At 38.4% G+C, this 15,993-nt stretch overlaps 1 protein-coding gene across 1 annotated transcript in view; it reads left to right on the top strand.

Moving 5' to 3' along the window:
* The first annotated feature begins 6,289 nt into the window (after nucleotides 1-6,289).
* LMCD1 (LIM and cysteine rich domains 1) overlaps nucleotides 6,290-15,993 on the top strand; it is a 75,787-nt gene continuing 66,083 nt past the window's right edge. The window contains exon 1 of the mRNA XM_074198672.1: nucleotides 6,290-6,760. Coding sequence (XP_074054773.1) covers nucleotides 6,734-6,760 — 27 coding nt within the window. The 5' untranslated portion in view covers nucleotides 6,290-6,733. The remainder of the gene's footprint in view (nucleotides 6,761-15,993) is intronic.

The following is a 15,993-nucleotide window of genomic DNA, read 5'->3' as shown; positions in this document are numbered from 1 at the left end:
TACTCCTAAGCAAGACATTCAAAGGAATTCTTAAATAATGATTTGAGGACCACAAACTTTCCCATCATTGCTTACAAAGTACCCTTCCTCCATAGTAAGAACATCACACTCAGACAGATGTCTCAAAAGCAAGAAAATTTTTTGAGAAAACAAACTACATGAATCTAGATTGGAATTTGCAGTCAATCCAACTACAGTGTCCTGAGAATAAAGGAAAAATCTTTTAGAGTGATCTTTCGGCCCCAACCCAGCTCTGAATCAAAAGAAGATTCATCTTTCAGTGAATATGCCATTAAATACGAACTTGGAACTAATATTTATGGAGAAACTAAGACACGATGTGTACCTGGAACCAGAGAAGTAGACCAAAAGTTCCTTCCAGTATTAATGCTTTTCTTTACATGACACTATGGTTACCAACCTCCCTCAGTAACCAACATCAGCTCCCACAAGTTGCAGTAAGAGTCTACTATGCCAGAGATAACAGTCACTGAGGTTGTTTAATTCAGCATGGATGAATTCCAAGAATCCCCAACAGGAGATCTTAAATAAGAGGATAGGTAATTCTGTCTTGACTGTTGACAGAAGGATGGGCTCCATAGTGTAATGGAAAGAGGATTGATTTCAGAATCAAACAATCCACAGTTGAATCTTGGCTTTGACATGCATGTGCTAACTGAAAGAAATTTGACTCTTTAGGGTCTGTTTCTTTTATTTAAAAAATGGAAGGTTTGGCTAGGATGATTTCTAAAGTTAGGACCTTCAATTATTTAATCACTGTGAGTCAATGTAATTAGAATTCTACCTTTCTGATCTAGATCAATGGAACATAATTGAAGTTTTCTTATATTAAACCATTATGAATATATATTGATGAAAGAATTTCAAGTTTCTGGAGGAATGTGGGGGTTCATGGTGCACCTTTCACACTTCAGTGAGGTATTATGCTGTAGGTAGTGAAAAGAAATTTCAGTTTTGACAGGGTTCTTGACTGCTCTAAGCCTTGCTGTCTCATCTCTAAAATGTGCCAAATGAATTCTTTTGTTTGTACTTTCATCTTGGAAAATGAGAACAATGGTATCTGTCATATTAATCCTAATGAATTGGGGGTATGTATAAATTAAAAGGAGAGTCCATCAGTGCAGGTTTAAGAAATTTAAGAAGTGGGAATCTGGTTATTGATAAACTTACATGATGAATTGGAAAAGCAATTGGCCAGATTTGTGAAGTAGTATGATGTAGAGACCAGAATGCTGAAATTCTTCCACAGACTTTCTGTGTGACCCTGGACAAGTCACTTAACCTTTGTGTGCCTCAGTTTCCTTATCTATTTTGGGCAACTAGAGGATACAGCGGGATAGTTTGTCAAAGCCGGAGTCAGGAAAACCTTAGTTCCAATCCTTCCCCAGACATATAGTAGCTTTGTAACTCTGGTCAAAATGTTTCACCTGTTCAGCCTCAGTTTTCCCTCTGGTTAAATTAGGAGATTGAACTCAATGACATGTCAGTCTCCTTCCAGTTCCGTAGTTAGATGATCAGAATTCAAATCCAGATTCTCAAACATTCTAGTTATCTGTCATTTCATTCATAATGCCTGTACTACTTATCTAGGGCACAGTGGATATAACACTGGACCTGGACTCAGAAAGTCTTGAGTTCAAATGCAACCTTAGTCATTTCTAGATGTGTCACACTGGGCAATTCACTTAACCCTGTATGCCTCAATTTCCTCATCTGTAAAATGAATTGGAGAAGGGGATCTTTTCCAAAGTATCTTTGCCATAAAAAAAAATTGGGTAATGAAGAGTCAGAAATGACTGAAACAGTTGAACAACAACAAAGCTGCCTGCTAACGAAACTCAAATTAGATAACAAACTAAAATGTTTGTAAAAAAGCTAGAAGACTCAGTGATTAGAATATTGGGCTTAGAATCAGGAAAATCGAAATTCAAATCCTGCTTCAGATAATTATTATATGACACTAGGCAAGTCATTTATCTTCTGTCTGCCTCACTTTCCTTATCTGTAAAATAAGAATAATACTATTTCACAGGGTTGCTGGAATCAAATGGAAAAATATAGATAAATAACTTTGAAAACTTTAACACTCTATGTAAATACTATTTGTTTTATTAAAACTTAAAGTATCATGTGGCCAGTCATTACTATTATTATGATTAACTGGGATGAGGAACAGGAAATATTGGGGAAGTGATGGAAAATAACAAAATTTGAGAGTTTGTTTATGTAGTTTTTTTCCCCCTTTTGTAAAGAAGAAAATGTCATTTTTAGTGTTTTACTTTGACTTATTTAAGACAGGTTCAAATATAAAGACTCCTGGCTTCTAACCATAACCTATGGGATGCCATGTTCCTAGGTTCTGCTATTGAAAGGGCTATTCATGATGAATTTGACCTCATTAGTCAGTGCTTGTCTTGGCTCATGTCTATTTTCATTCCATTTAATAAGACCCCTCTTGGGGGGAAGGAGGAAGGGGAAAGTCATCCAGATCTCTGATCTCATCTGTATAAGGAATACCTATGATAGAAACCCCTTCCACAAAATCAGATTGGTTAGTGAGAGAAAAATAAACTACAAGAATCTCTAAAGTTTCTGGTCCTAGAGACCTGAGAAGGGCAATGAATGGTCTATGAATTTGCCCAAGGTCAAATAATTAGTATGTGTCAGAGGTAGTGATTTTTTAAAATTTTATTTATTTAAGCTAAATGGGGTTGAGTAACTTTCCCAAGGTCATACAGCTAGGCAATTATTAAGTGTTGAGGCCAGATTTGAATTCAGGTCCTCTGGACTCCAGGGCACAGGTTCTATCCACTGAACCACCTAACTGCCCTAGAGGTAGAAATTCTTGACTCACTAAAGTGAGTCTAATTTTCTAATAGAATAATAATTTATTTTAACATAGGGATATACAAGCAAAGCAGAATTTTACTTCTGCAGAAACATTTATGCTCAACCATTAAAATAAAAGAATCTACACTAAGTCCCTTGGTTTTAAGGTCAGTTCAATTGCTTCTTCAATTGAAAGAAGAGAATATGGAAGTTCGATATGGTTAATAATGGCTATAAATTCTTTAGAACCTTAATATTTGCCAAGTCCTTTACCTAAATTATTTTATTTTATCTTCATGAAAGCCCTGAGAAACAGTTACTATTATTATTATTATTATTATTATTATCATCATCTTTACAGATGAGGAAACTGAGGCACAAGATTTTTTTAAGTGATTTATCTAAGATCACACAGAAAGTCCAAGATGGAATTTCAATCCCAGACTTCCTGATTCCAGATCCAATGCTTTATCCACCATGTCAGCCAGTTGCCTCTTAGATGAAATGATTTAGCCAAAATGTCAGTAAGGGGCACAAATAGAATTCAAACATAGATATTCTGTTCCAAACCCAGAAATGTTTCCACTTTGCCATTCTGACTTGGGAATGGCTGTCATTAACAACATTTAAAAAATACTACCTACCAAAAAACAATGCTATCAAGAGAATTCCTAGGGACGGTATATGAAAAGAGGGTAAGCGGTCAAACTCCATCCACTGACCAATTTGAGAGAAGGTGAAAGCCTCTTTCAAGATTGTATTCAAGGGCAGCTAGGTGGCACAGTGGACAGAGCACTGGCCCTGGAGTCAGGAAGACCTGAGTTCAAATTCATTCTTAGACACTTAATAATTACCTAGCTGTGTGGCCTTGGGCAAGCCACATAACCCCATTTGTCTTGCAAAAAAAAAAAAAGAATGTATTCAAGAAAAAAAAGGTAAAGAACCTATGGAATGACCAACCTTGACCTTTATGGACTGTTAGTAAAGCATACAGTAAGCTAAGAGGCATAGTAGATAAGAGTATTTGAGTCAGAAGAATCCTGCCTCAGATAAAGTGTATTCATCTCTTTTAGCCTCAGTTGTGTCATCTGTCAAATTTAAATTAGAGGAACATTTATCTCCCAATAACTGAGATAGCTTGTAATAAGTGCTGTATAAATTATATTACAAATTACATATAATATATATTATATAAATTATATATAATATATTATATAAATTATATTACAAATAATTACATAGTCTTCTCTCAGAAAGGAGCACTCAAATATAAAATGAAATATAACACATATGATTATGCATCACTTTTTTAATATACCTTGTAACAAAAAAGTTTTATTGGACGTTGAGTATTGAAAAGTGAGAACTATGTTGTTTTAAAACATCAACAAAACTTTTTTTTTAGGGGAAAGAAATATGTGCAAAAAAAATCTAGAATTCAAAAGAAAATGAATTTATCAAAACTAGTTGTCTCCATTCCCTTTCCCCAATCTCTCTTCTACTGAAGACATGTCAGAGAACAGTTCAATAGTAAATTTCATATACTAGATTTTACCCCTTGAAAAATCACTCATTTCTGGCTAGGGAGTGAGGCAGACAGGTGGAAGTGCCAGGTTCCAATCGGGAGTTGGGAAGGAAGATAGACAGAAATGTTTTCTCTTCCCAGGATTAAAGGGGTCTGGGTTTAATCCTCTGTCTGGAAAGATAAAAAAAATGCTTTCAGGGGCCCAGATCTGTGATACTCATTAAAAGTAAAATGATGACCCATCGTTGTACAAGGAGACATAAAAAAAAGAAGGGTTTGCTGACTTCATTTTACAGGAATAGCTAGCCCAATAGCAATCAGCAAGCTTCATCACAAAAACTGGAGACACTCCCCCTTATATAAGATCCTAGCAGTGCCGCCTATAGCAGACCAATTCAAAATAATATTTTTCTTCCCAACCCTACCACACCCTTCTCTGTTCTTCATGAGTTTTCCTCTCAATGTACTCACCAGTACTTCCTAAGGTGAAAAACATTTCCTATGGCAAATAATAATGATTGTATTAAATCAGCTTGAACTATTCCCTCTTTTCTCATCTTCTTTGTTAGATCCTTTGCTTCCTTCAAAGCACAGCTCTTTTGCCACTACCTCTGGGAGAGCTCTCCTGATACACCCACCCCATGATTAGTGATCACTCCTTCTTGAATTTTTTTTTTCTCTTTTTAAAATTTATTTATTTTCATCTATATGCACATGTATTTTTTTTACACTTTTCCCCACACTCTCCCTTCCCTCGCCCTGCCCCCTCATAGAAGGCAATCTGATAGTCTTTACATGGATGAAATGAGTTTTTTATAGAGTATGCGTGGAAGGGAGGCAGGAAGGTACAATGAAGTAAGCACTAGAGTCAGAAGATCTGCGTTCAAATCCCATTCCCCTCGATTGACTGCCTGGGTGATTTTGGGAAAGTTATTTCATCTTGATAGACCTCAGTTCCCTCATATGTAAAATGCCTTCTTGGATCATCCTGATTCATATCTGGCCACTAGACTTATATGACTCTGGAGGAGAAAACAAGACCGGTGACTTAGGACACCACCTCCCTCACCCAAATCCAATTCATGAGCTTGTCACGGCATCACCTCCCTGATGTCATGATCTTCTTTGAGAACGGAGGACAAGCATCATCATCAAAATGCAGGGATTGGACTCAATGACCTCGGTGGCCCCACTCTAGATCTGTGGACATTTTTGTATCAAGCCAGTAGAATGTAAGGGGGAAGTGTCCCCTTTTTGTCTTTTCGTCTCCACCCCTAGTCCAGAGCCCTGTGCAGAGTTGGGGACTTGATGCCTGCTGTGGGGTTGAATTATTGAACTGAATTGAATTGAGCCCTTCCACCACTCTCATGAATGAGATGCCTGCCAATGGAATCCATGGACCAAGGAAGTGGCTCACAGAATGACATTATCTGTAGGAGGTCTGTCATCCCTGCCAAGCCTTGTAATTACTCTCTCCTGATTCTGTTTCCAACAAATTGTAAATCACCTCCAGGGCTCTATCTCCCAGATTACCAGAAAATGTTACCAGACCTTGGAAAAAATTAGTAGATTTTGAGTCAACCCTAATACTGCAAACTTTATCCCCCCGCCTCCCCCTCTATAAGTCAGAAATGATGGGAAGGGGAGCTTGGTTCAGAGTTTATTTTTGGATCCAGTTACCTAAATATACCCATGTTTTCCTGGTCAAATCACACTCTCTTTTGACCTGAATGAATTACTAAAACACTGCTCCTCCCCTCCCTTTTCCTTTAAAGGCAATGGCAGAGGGTGGGGTGGGGCTGAGGGTGGAAAAGGAGGCTGAGTAGGGTTTAGTCAAGCCCCAGGGAGTGTGAATTCCTGTCTCCCTCCACAGGCACACACATACATACACACACACACACACACACACACACACACATACATACACACACACACACCAGCTCCCAAGTCCAGTGGGACAGATGTGAATCAAGCCTCTGGCAGCTGGCTCAGTTTCCTAAGCCTGACGTCAGACTGGGTGACACCACTCCCCTCTCCTTCTCTGCCTCCCAGGCAAAAAAATGACAGTAGGAGCAAAGTCTCGCCCTGAGATTGGCCAGAAAAGTTGGCAAGTCCTTACCCATTGGCTGGCAAGGTTTTAGAGGGAGTCCTGTTCTCCAATTAAAGAAGCCTGAATCAGACTGGCTGGGTGCAGAGCTCACAATTGGAACTGGAGTAGTATTAGCCATTTCTCAATATCTCCCAGACATCAGTCATTCAAACAAGAGCTGTGGTCCCCCACACCAAATCCATCTCACTACCAAGCTGCAAAGCCTGAACCTGCCTCGCTCTCTTCAAGAAGAAAAGGAAAAATTGACAATGGACCTGAACCCTGCTATCCAAAAGGTGAGTTGAGATTTTATTTCTCCTGCTTAACTTTCTTTTTCTACCTTTCCATTTTTTTTTTCTGAAACTTTCTTGAAATCCTCAAAATGATCAAATATTTGATTTTTTTTCCCTCTCTAATTCTACCATGAAAAGTTCCAACTCCTTCTAAGCACCAAGGCGATGGGCTCCCAGACCCATTAGTTCCCCGTCCCAGACTAGATCATTGTAAGTGATCAGATTCCCATTATTGTCTTTCTGAAAAGTTTCAACAGAAATTTTAATTTGACAGATGAAACTTGACTATTCTCCTACTTTCCAGTACTGAGAATAGAAGAACAGATTTTTTTTTTTTATTTTTCAAACTGAAAATGGGTTTTGCCAAGAGGGAAATTCTCCTTTTGCTTTCATCCTTGGGGTTTCTCCTCCACTCATTCTAGTTATGGCCAAAACTGCTTCTTCAGTGGCTGACATTGGCAGCTGGAGCAGCAATCTGAGCACAAGAGAACTCGTTTCTGTCCCCGGGGTCTACACATTTCCCTCTTGAAAAGGGCTGGCTGGAAGCCCAGCAGGCAGTGTGTAAAGAATCACAGGTCACAGGAAATCAAACTGAGGGAGAGGGCTTCAGCTGTTCCTGTAGCTTGAAAACATTCTATTTACCTGGACCATGGTCAAAGGAAAAGGAAAAGTGCTAGAAACACAGCAAGGGATTGTAGAAAACATCTAGTTGAGCCTTCTTATTTCACAGCTGAGGATTTTGAGGCTCAAAGATGAGATATGACTTACCCAAGGTCACATAGCTAGATGACTAGAACCATCTGGGACTGGAACTCTGAATTCCTAATGCCTGGGGCACTATCCATTGCTCTATGTGACATCATGTAAGATTAAGCACTTGAGGGAACAAAACAGATCACCTGCTCTAACCTTTCATTTAAGAAAAGACAACACTGGGAGCCAGACTGAGAAGTGTCAGCTTGTCCAAGATCATCCAAATGGCAAATGACTGAATTAGGATTTGGACTCTGACCTTCTGACTCTAAAGCCAGTGCACTTTCCAATGTACCGCCCTAAAATTGGAAAGCATAAATTCATTAGGGAAGTTGGGTAAGGCGAGAAGGTGAAATACCAATCCCTGTGCGGGGAGCTAGCCAGAGATTTCCAAATTCCATAAGAAGGCAAGTTTCCCAGAGGCGGATCATTGAACAAACTTATTTATGGGCCAGTCCGCATTGCAGCCCCTCTAACTGATCACCTGCTGCTTAAAGGTTTCTCCAAAATCTATATAGTCCATAATCTATAAATTATACTGGAAACACCCATGATCTGGAATACCAACAACAATCATTTTCTTATATGGCGATACCTCAATTCAGTTACACACCTGTGTAAATCCACAGAACAGGGGGCAGCAGCTAGGTGGTACAGTGAATGGCACTGGCCCTGGAGTCAGAAGACCCTGAGTTCAAATCCAGACTCAGATACTTAATAATTACCTAGCTGTGTGACCTTAGGCAAGTCACTCCTAACCTCATTGCCTTAAATAAATAAAAAATTTTAAAACCCACAGAACATTAAATAGAACAGCAGAATAGTTATTCTAAAATCAAATCTGTCTGAAATCCATCAAAAAGAGAAAATTAGACATAATAATAATAAATGCTGATAAATCACAAACTATTTACAAAGAGCACTTTGAAATCACTTAGGTGATCTCATTTGAGCCTTCTAATGTTCTGTGAATCAGGAGTCACCAACCTTAACCCCATTTTACAGATGATGAAGTTGAGGCTTAAAGAGGGAAAGTTATTTTGCCATAGTCACAGAGGTAGTATCAGTGATGAGATCAACTTGCCACATTACTTCAGTAAATGACCAGAGATTAAGAGCATGTATGCCCAACCTTTGAGGAAAAATACATGGTTCAAGAAGTTGTACGGTGATCGTCTTTGTAGTTTTCTTTGGGGGACTAGGGATCAAGAAAGATCATTCCATCAGCAGTTGGAATTTTCTCCCCAAATTTTCTCTCCAGACCTAGTAAAGATAACAGTTAAAGAAAAAGAACATACTCTTCTAGAAATTTTGTGATTGTGTCTTTTGGCTCAGGCTGATTAATTACTAATAAGGGTGGCAGGTCCAATCCTGCTCTCCGGCAGCCTGCAGACAACCCCTTTTACAACACCCATCTTGTTTTTTTGTATGGCAATTTTATTTTCTCTTGCATGGGAAAACAGGATTATCTGGCTTAGAGGAAGAACATTTTCTCCTCCTTGCCACCCTCAAATGCCAACTTCCCTGGCCTACACAGAGTGGATTTTCCATTAGGATCCAATTACAGGCTTAGAAAAGGTATGTGATGGTGCAGAGATGAAAGGAAAGATATTGTATGCTCTTGGGATTGTGACAATCAAAAAGTTGAGTATAGATTTAGAGGTTACTGAGTATCTTATGTACAAAAAAGAAGGAAAATGGAGGGTTTGGGGGGAAAGCGGAGTTGATCATGCTGAAAACAACCATAGTCATGATGTTTCATGTCCATTCAAATGTATGTTGGAATGTTTTATTTGTTTTACTTAGTAAATTCATAACTGTGTCATCACCTTATCCCATTGCTTTGTGGACACATGCAGACATTTTGAAATACTTTCATAAGAATTTAGAATTGAAGAGGATATATTTTGAAATGGAGCCATTTCAATGAATTCACAAAAAATTACCAAATAATCTCCTCCCTCACCAAAAAATCTAATGACACCTAAGTGCCTCAGGGATGTTGCCTTGATGAAATGATTTTTACTTCTATAAATCTGACAGCTGCACTTGAGAAGTCATTGTATTTGCTGCCCTGAGAGAGAGAGAGAGAGAGAGAGAGAGAGAGAGGAGTATTCAAATGAAGAGAGAGCATCCTACAAAATGGGGAGATTCTGGGATCATGTAGAATTGGGTGACTATAGAGACCACCAAATTCAACCCCCCAGATTTACAGATGAGGATAATAAGACCTAGAATGATCAGATGGTTAATCCAGTCTCATGGCAGAGTTAGAATTTGAACCTTGATTCTTTGGCATCAAACCCATTGGTTTTTTTCACTGAACAATATTGTCTATCCCGTTTAGAGTTTTTGATGTTAGGATGTTCTGTTTGACAGTTCTTTAAAATCATTTTTTTTAATTTTGCAAGGCAATGGAGTTAAGTGAATTGCTCAAGGTCACACAGCTAGGTAATTATTAAGTGTCTGAGGTCACATTGGAACTCAGGTCCTCCTGACTCCAGGGCCCCATGCTCTATCCACTGCGCCATCTAGCCGCCCCTCAAACCATTCTTGAACAAGAATTCCTTCTACAATAAACCTACTAAAGGCCAATCCATCCTGTACCTGAAAATCTTCAATGAGAAGGAACCCATCACCTTCAGAGGTGGCTCATTCTACTTTGGGGTAACTGGAATTCTTAGGCAAGCTTTTTATATGAAGCTTAAATTTTCCTTTTTTTCAATTTCCTCTCATTGTTCTAGGACAACAGTCAACAACAACAAAAAAACCCTCTATTTCATGGTTGTTCTTTTAATACTAAAGTGTCTTTTGATCCATTAATTCAACTGGTCTTCATACATCATGAAGACCATTTCCCCAAGTTCATTGTCCTCCTCTGGACTCCTGAAAGTTTATTGATGCAGTCCCTAAAACAGCTCACTCAGGAATGAACACAATATTCACAATGCTGTGTGAACAGGCCTTTCGTCTGCACCCAATTCCAAAAGAATTGAGACAGAATTACTAATGCCCTCTGAAAATAGATTACAGATAACAAGAGCTGATGTTTACATTGCCATGAAGGTTTTTTTAAAATAAATTTGAAGTAATGTCTTTGGATTCCTTTAAGATTTGCAAAGCCCTTGCACCATAATTGAGCCTCACCACAATCCTTTGAGGATTACTGATATAATTCACATTTTTTCAGTTTAGAAAATTAAGACAAAATGACTTGCCTATGATAATACAGCATCAGAGGCTGAATTCTGGTGTCTCCTATCACCAGATCCAACGTTCTTTTCACTGTGCTGCCCTACTAAGCGACATTTTATCATATAGTTCTTGCAAGAGTAGCATTCATTCAAGGTATTTACTAAGGAATTTTGCAAATCTAAAACCAAGCATCACATCCCTTTTGTGGTGGCAGGTGTGCTGATTTAGTCTGACTCTGTCTGACCCCATTTGGGGTTTTCTTCACAAAGATATTGGAGTGGTTTGCCATTTTTGTCTCCAGCTCATTTTACAGATAAGGAAATTGAGGTAAATAAGGCTAAATGATCTGCCTAGGCCACAGTGCTCTACCCACTCACTATGCCACCTAGCTGCCCTGATCACTGTTATTCCTATGCAATCACAGTAACATAGATTTGGGGCTAGAAATAACCTCAGATATGAGATGATATAATTTAAAGATAAGGAAACTGATATCAAAGAGTATCTGCAATACAAGCTATTTAAGCATCAGTAGTTTACAAGTAAACTAAGACTTTTGGAATACCCATTTAGATAGCAACTGAACTGGGTTTGAAACCAAGGCCATCTGACTCCAGATAGGGTTTTCTTTCTACTTTTCATCAGTTTCTTTGTTTTCCCCCTATGTACAAAAACATATTGCTAAAAGGAGAGGCCAGGGGATAGAGCAGAAAGGCCATCCAAAGGTTTCTTTTTCTATCTCCATACTGAGTCTCTGTCTAGAACCATCATCACACATAATCAACTATCTTTTTGACTGGTTTTCCCATAGGCATTTCCTGGGCAAGCCACTTAATTTCGTTGAGCCTCATTTTCTTCGTCAGACAAAACGCAGACATGTATAAATGAATTCTAAGTTCCCTCCTGCCTTGAAATATATATAATCTCAAGTGGCTTCCCATATCTCTGTTGGGTGTCTCTAGGTTTTTCCAATCACATCTTCCTTCCCTTATCTTACTCCAGGCTAAATTTCCCCTGGTACTCGGTGGACCTTCCCTGATTTCACCTCTCATTCCTACACTGTGCTTCTTGGCATGGTCTCCAGGCAAGCGATCCAATATAAACATGGCTCCTGGGGAATTGACATTGGCTCCTTCAGTCTTCAAAACATACTAAGCCATCCCTTAAAGACTTTAATTACTACGACATTGGAAGAATGCCCATAGGTACAGCTCCTTACACCCAAAATGAACTAGAGGAGAATGCTCCTATGCCAGTACCTCTGAAAATTAACAGTGAATAGGTGACTTTTAAAATTGAGGATTTTTATGGTATTATGTGGATATGCTTCAGTTCCCAGCTTGTTAAATATTTGCAAAGACAGTTAACTCTGGATTACCTGTGGCTATAGAAAGAATGGAGATCATTAAAAAAATCAGAGAAAAGCCAACAGACTCAGCTCTTAACTTCAGTTTCAGCATCAGCCCAGAGTAAACATCCTTTAGGGAAGTCCTATATTCAGATAATTTTAGAAGGTACTGGGATCACAAAGGAAAAACAAATTGGTTCCTGCCCTCTTGGAGGTTACATCTGGGGATGGAGTGAGGGTAGGATTCAACCCTTACAAAGATAAGTAAATTTGTATTTAGTTTCTGTAAGAAAAGGGAGAGAACTAATGTAATTCTATTAGAATGTAAAAATATGTATCGATTGGATTTTAGTTTTTCCTTGACTCACTGCTTCATCAAATGATGAAAAGAATGTTCACCTCTCACCATTGTCAAGAAGAACAGAAAGAAATGATGAGGGCTTCTGGGTAGCTATAATGGCTTTAAATTGGTTTCTTTTAATTAGTTGCCTCAATTTTCTCCCCAACTCCAAGTCACCCTCCATTTACCTGTCAGAATAATAATAATAATGAAAAAACACAAGTATAACCACATCTTCTTCTATTCAGTATATTCTAACAACTCCCTTTTTCTTCTAGAATCAAATTAAAAGAGTGATCTGTTTGGCATTCAAAGTCCTTTACCACCTGGTCTCCTCTATGTTTACCAGACAGAAAAAGAACTAATGACAAATAGAATTTGAACCTAGATCTTCTTAGACATAATTCTGCTGGAGGCAAAAGAAAGATTCTTTGGAGGAGTTTAGCTCAAGAGCTAGAAAGAAGTTGCTAGTGCAAGTCTTTCATATCACTTTACAGATTGCTGGGAACCAAGGATTTGCTCAATGTCATATAGGTCTTAAGTACCAAAAGCAAGATTTTAAGCCAAGGTCCTGTGGATACAGATTTCTATACACTGGAAAGCCAATGATAGAAAACTGATGTTTTTCAAAATGATATCTTCATTTTAAAAGACCTTAATTTTCTATTCTTGACAGATGTCCTCATTCGAAGGCTCCATTAAAATACTTAAATGGGCTTGACTCTTGAACTCTCCTCTATGGTGATAATATGTACCTGCCAATTAGCTCTGGAATTTCCTTTGTTTGCAAAGATGTTGCCTTGCTTGGAGAACATGCCAAGATGAATAGTGTAGGAATCGGAGGTGAAATCAGGAAAGACCCACTGAGTGCCAGGGGGAAATTTAGCCTGGAGTAGGGTAGGAAAGATATGATGGGAAAAGTCTAGAGACACCCAATAAGATATGGGAAGTCGCTTGAGATTATGCATTTCAAGGCAGGAGGGAACTTTAGATGTTTGCAATTTATATTTTCAAAATATATGAGCTATCAAGGGTAGCTGGGGGGGGGTGGCTCCAAAGTGCACAGAACTTTGACCTGAAGTCAGGAAGACAAGTTCAAATCTAGTCTCAAGCACTCCCTAGCTGTGTGACCCTGGGGAAATCACTTAACCCTGTTTGTCTCAGTTTCCTTATTTGTAAAATGAGCTGGAGAAGGAAATGGAAAATCATACTTTGTCAAGAAAACTACAAATGGGGTGACAAAGAGTTGGAGACCACTGAAAAAACTGAATAATGAGCTAACACTTTCAACTCATGCATATACAATGTAGCCTGATAACTGAATTTTTTATCAACACTCTCATCTCACTCAAGTCCATGGTGAAAGATAATGTACTCATCTCTTTTTTTTTATTATTTTTAAAGCAACAAAAATAATATGCCTCATTTGTGCAGCAAAACAGGAATATAAACACATACACATACACACAGAAACATACAAACACAAACACCCCAATTGCTTTTCCCCAAGCACCCTAGCTTCTCTGGGCTACTAGCATGTACCACTCACAAAAAGATGAAATCTCCAGCCAACCTGCTTTAACCTTCAGGGCTAAAAATAGGGGCAGGAATACATTTTCTAAAACAAGAATTCTAGAGGTAGGCCATCAGTTATTGTTATAAATTGCAGGTGCAGATTATGGATTATAGAAAAATTCTGAACCAGGAATCACCAAACAACTCCCCAGATGTTACACAGAAACTCCATCCTCTTCTGACCACCCACCTTGCACTGATCTCTGTGGGTCTAGACCAGATCCATATTAACAACAAGTAAATGCCATCCCCAGGGGCCAGCCACTTGATGGTTGCCTGAGGCAGCTGTTGCTGTCACCCTCCTTGCCATAGGGATGCCCTTTGATTCCCCCATGGACCGTTAAACTCTGGAGGCAAAAATATTGTCTTTGTATAAAGGTAATAAATTTAAAGGAACCAAGCACACAATTTTAAATTTGAAGATCTCCTAAGAAAAGACTACAAACTCTATGCTAACATTCTCAAAATATGTTTAGCACATGTAAATATCGTCCACTTATTTCCTATGTCTAGATTTGGCCTTCAAAAGAATCCTAGAGATCTTGGAGCTTCCAGGAAATACAAGTCCAAGGCACGTACTTGGCCTCAGGGATGTGTATCATTGCTTGTCTAATTGGTCTGACTCATGGTCTGTCTTGTAACATGTGAATCAGAACCAAACAAAACACCGGGTCCAAGCCCCCACTCGGACATACTTTAAAAGGAAATTCTATTTCTATTTCATAGGCCTATGAATACTGAGGAACCAGTTAGTAAATTCTTCAATATGGGGAGAAAGAATTGGACACTGGTTAGAGGGCAGCTGTTTCCAATCGTGCCTGTTTGTTCATGAACGAATCTTGGTTTTCTGTACTTAAACATTGGCTTTTTTATTTAAATTACCCTTAAGGATAGAGCATGTATTAAGCATAGACTGGTAATTAAATTCTACAAAAATGTAAGTCCCTGCTAGGGTCTAGACACTCAACATGCAATTGAAAGATACTGATGCAAAACAAAATGATCCTTGCCCACCAGAATGTTAAATACATTTTAATGTGGGGGGGGGGGGACTGGGAAGGGGAAAGGCTATATAGTAAGTTGATGAATAAATACAAAGGTGTTAGGATTTTGTTCAGTGAACAAAATATTCTCCTGCCCTCCAGAAGTTTATTTTCTACTGGGGATTAAATATGCAATCAAGATAGACTGGGGGGGGGGCACAGTAGATAAAGCACCTGCCCTGGAGTCAGCAGTACCTGATTTCATACCTAGCCTCAGACATTAAATAATTATCTAGCTGTGTGGTCTTGGGAAAGTCACTTAACTTCATTACCTTGCAAAAAAACCTAAAGGAAAAAAAGAGACTGACAGACAAACAGATAGACAGACATAAATTTAAAAAATAAAATTATTTCATGAATAATTATTTCAAGAAGGAAAGAGTACTATTAATTCTCTTCAAATATTTGGAGGTCTGTCATATAGAAGAGGGTTAAGATTTGTTCATTTTTGGGCCAGGGGGTAAAAATGAGGCCAATAGATGAAAATAATTTTATAGATAAGAATGCTGAAGATCATAGACCTTAAGAATGGTTGGCCTAACATCATCATAGGGATAGTAGTTTCCTAAACTGGGATTTGAACTCAACTGCTATGACTCCAAATTCAGTAGGAAAGTTTAGTCCTCTTTCCACTCCTACACTTGGGTTCTTTATCATTCTTTGTCAAAGGATGATAAAGACTTGGCCAAGGTCATATCACTAGTTTTCATGAATAGAAGAAGCAAAGCTAAGATGGCAAACTACCAATCTAAATTTTGTACTGCCTTGAATGATAAGGTAAAAGACAGACATGCCTTCTCTACTTGATGCCCAGGAAGGACATGTTATTTCTCATCCTTTCTATCTTCAGATGGTTAAGTGGATCTTCTATGGCCTACAAAGATCAGTCATAACCTCATTGGTTATTATCGTATTACATTGGATAGAGATATGAGGAGCTATATAAATGTAATTTGTCATTTTCTAAGTTTTATCTTATTGG

Source organism: Macrotis lagotis, chromosome 8, assembly GCF_037893015.1.
Source record: "Macrotis lagotis isolate mMagLag1 chromosome 8, bilby.v1.9.chrom.fasta, whole genome shotgun sequence".
NCBI classification, from domain to species: domain Eukaryota; kingdom Metazoa; phylum Chordata; class Mammalia; order Peramelemorphia; family Peramelidae; genus Macrotis; species Macrotis lagotis.
The sequence above is the reverse complement of the archived record's forward strand: the minus strand, read 5'-3'. Positions and strand labels throughout refer to the sequence as shown.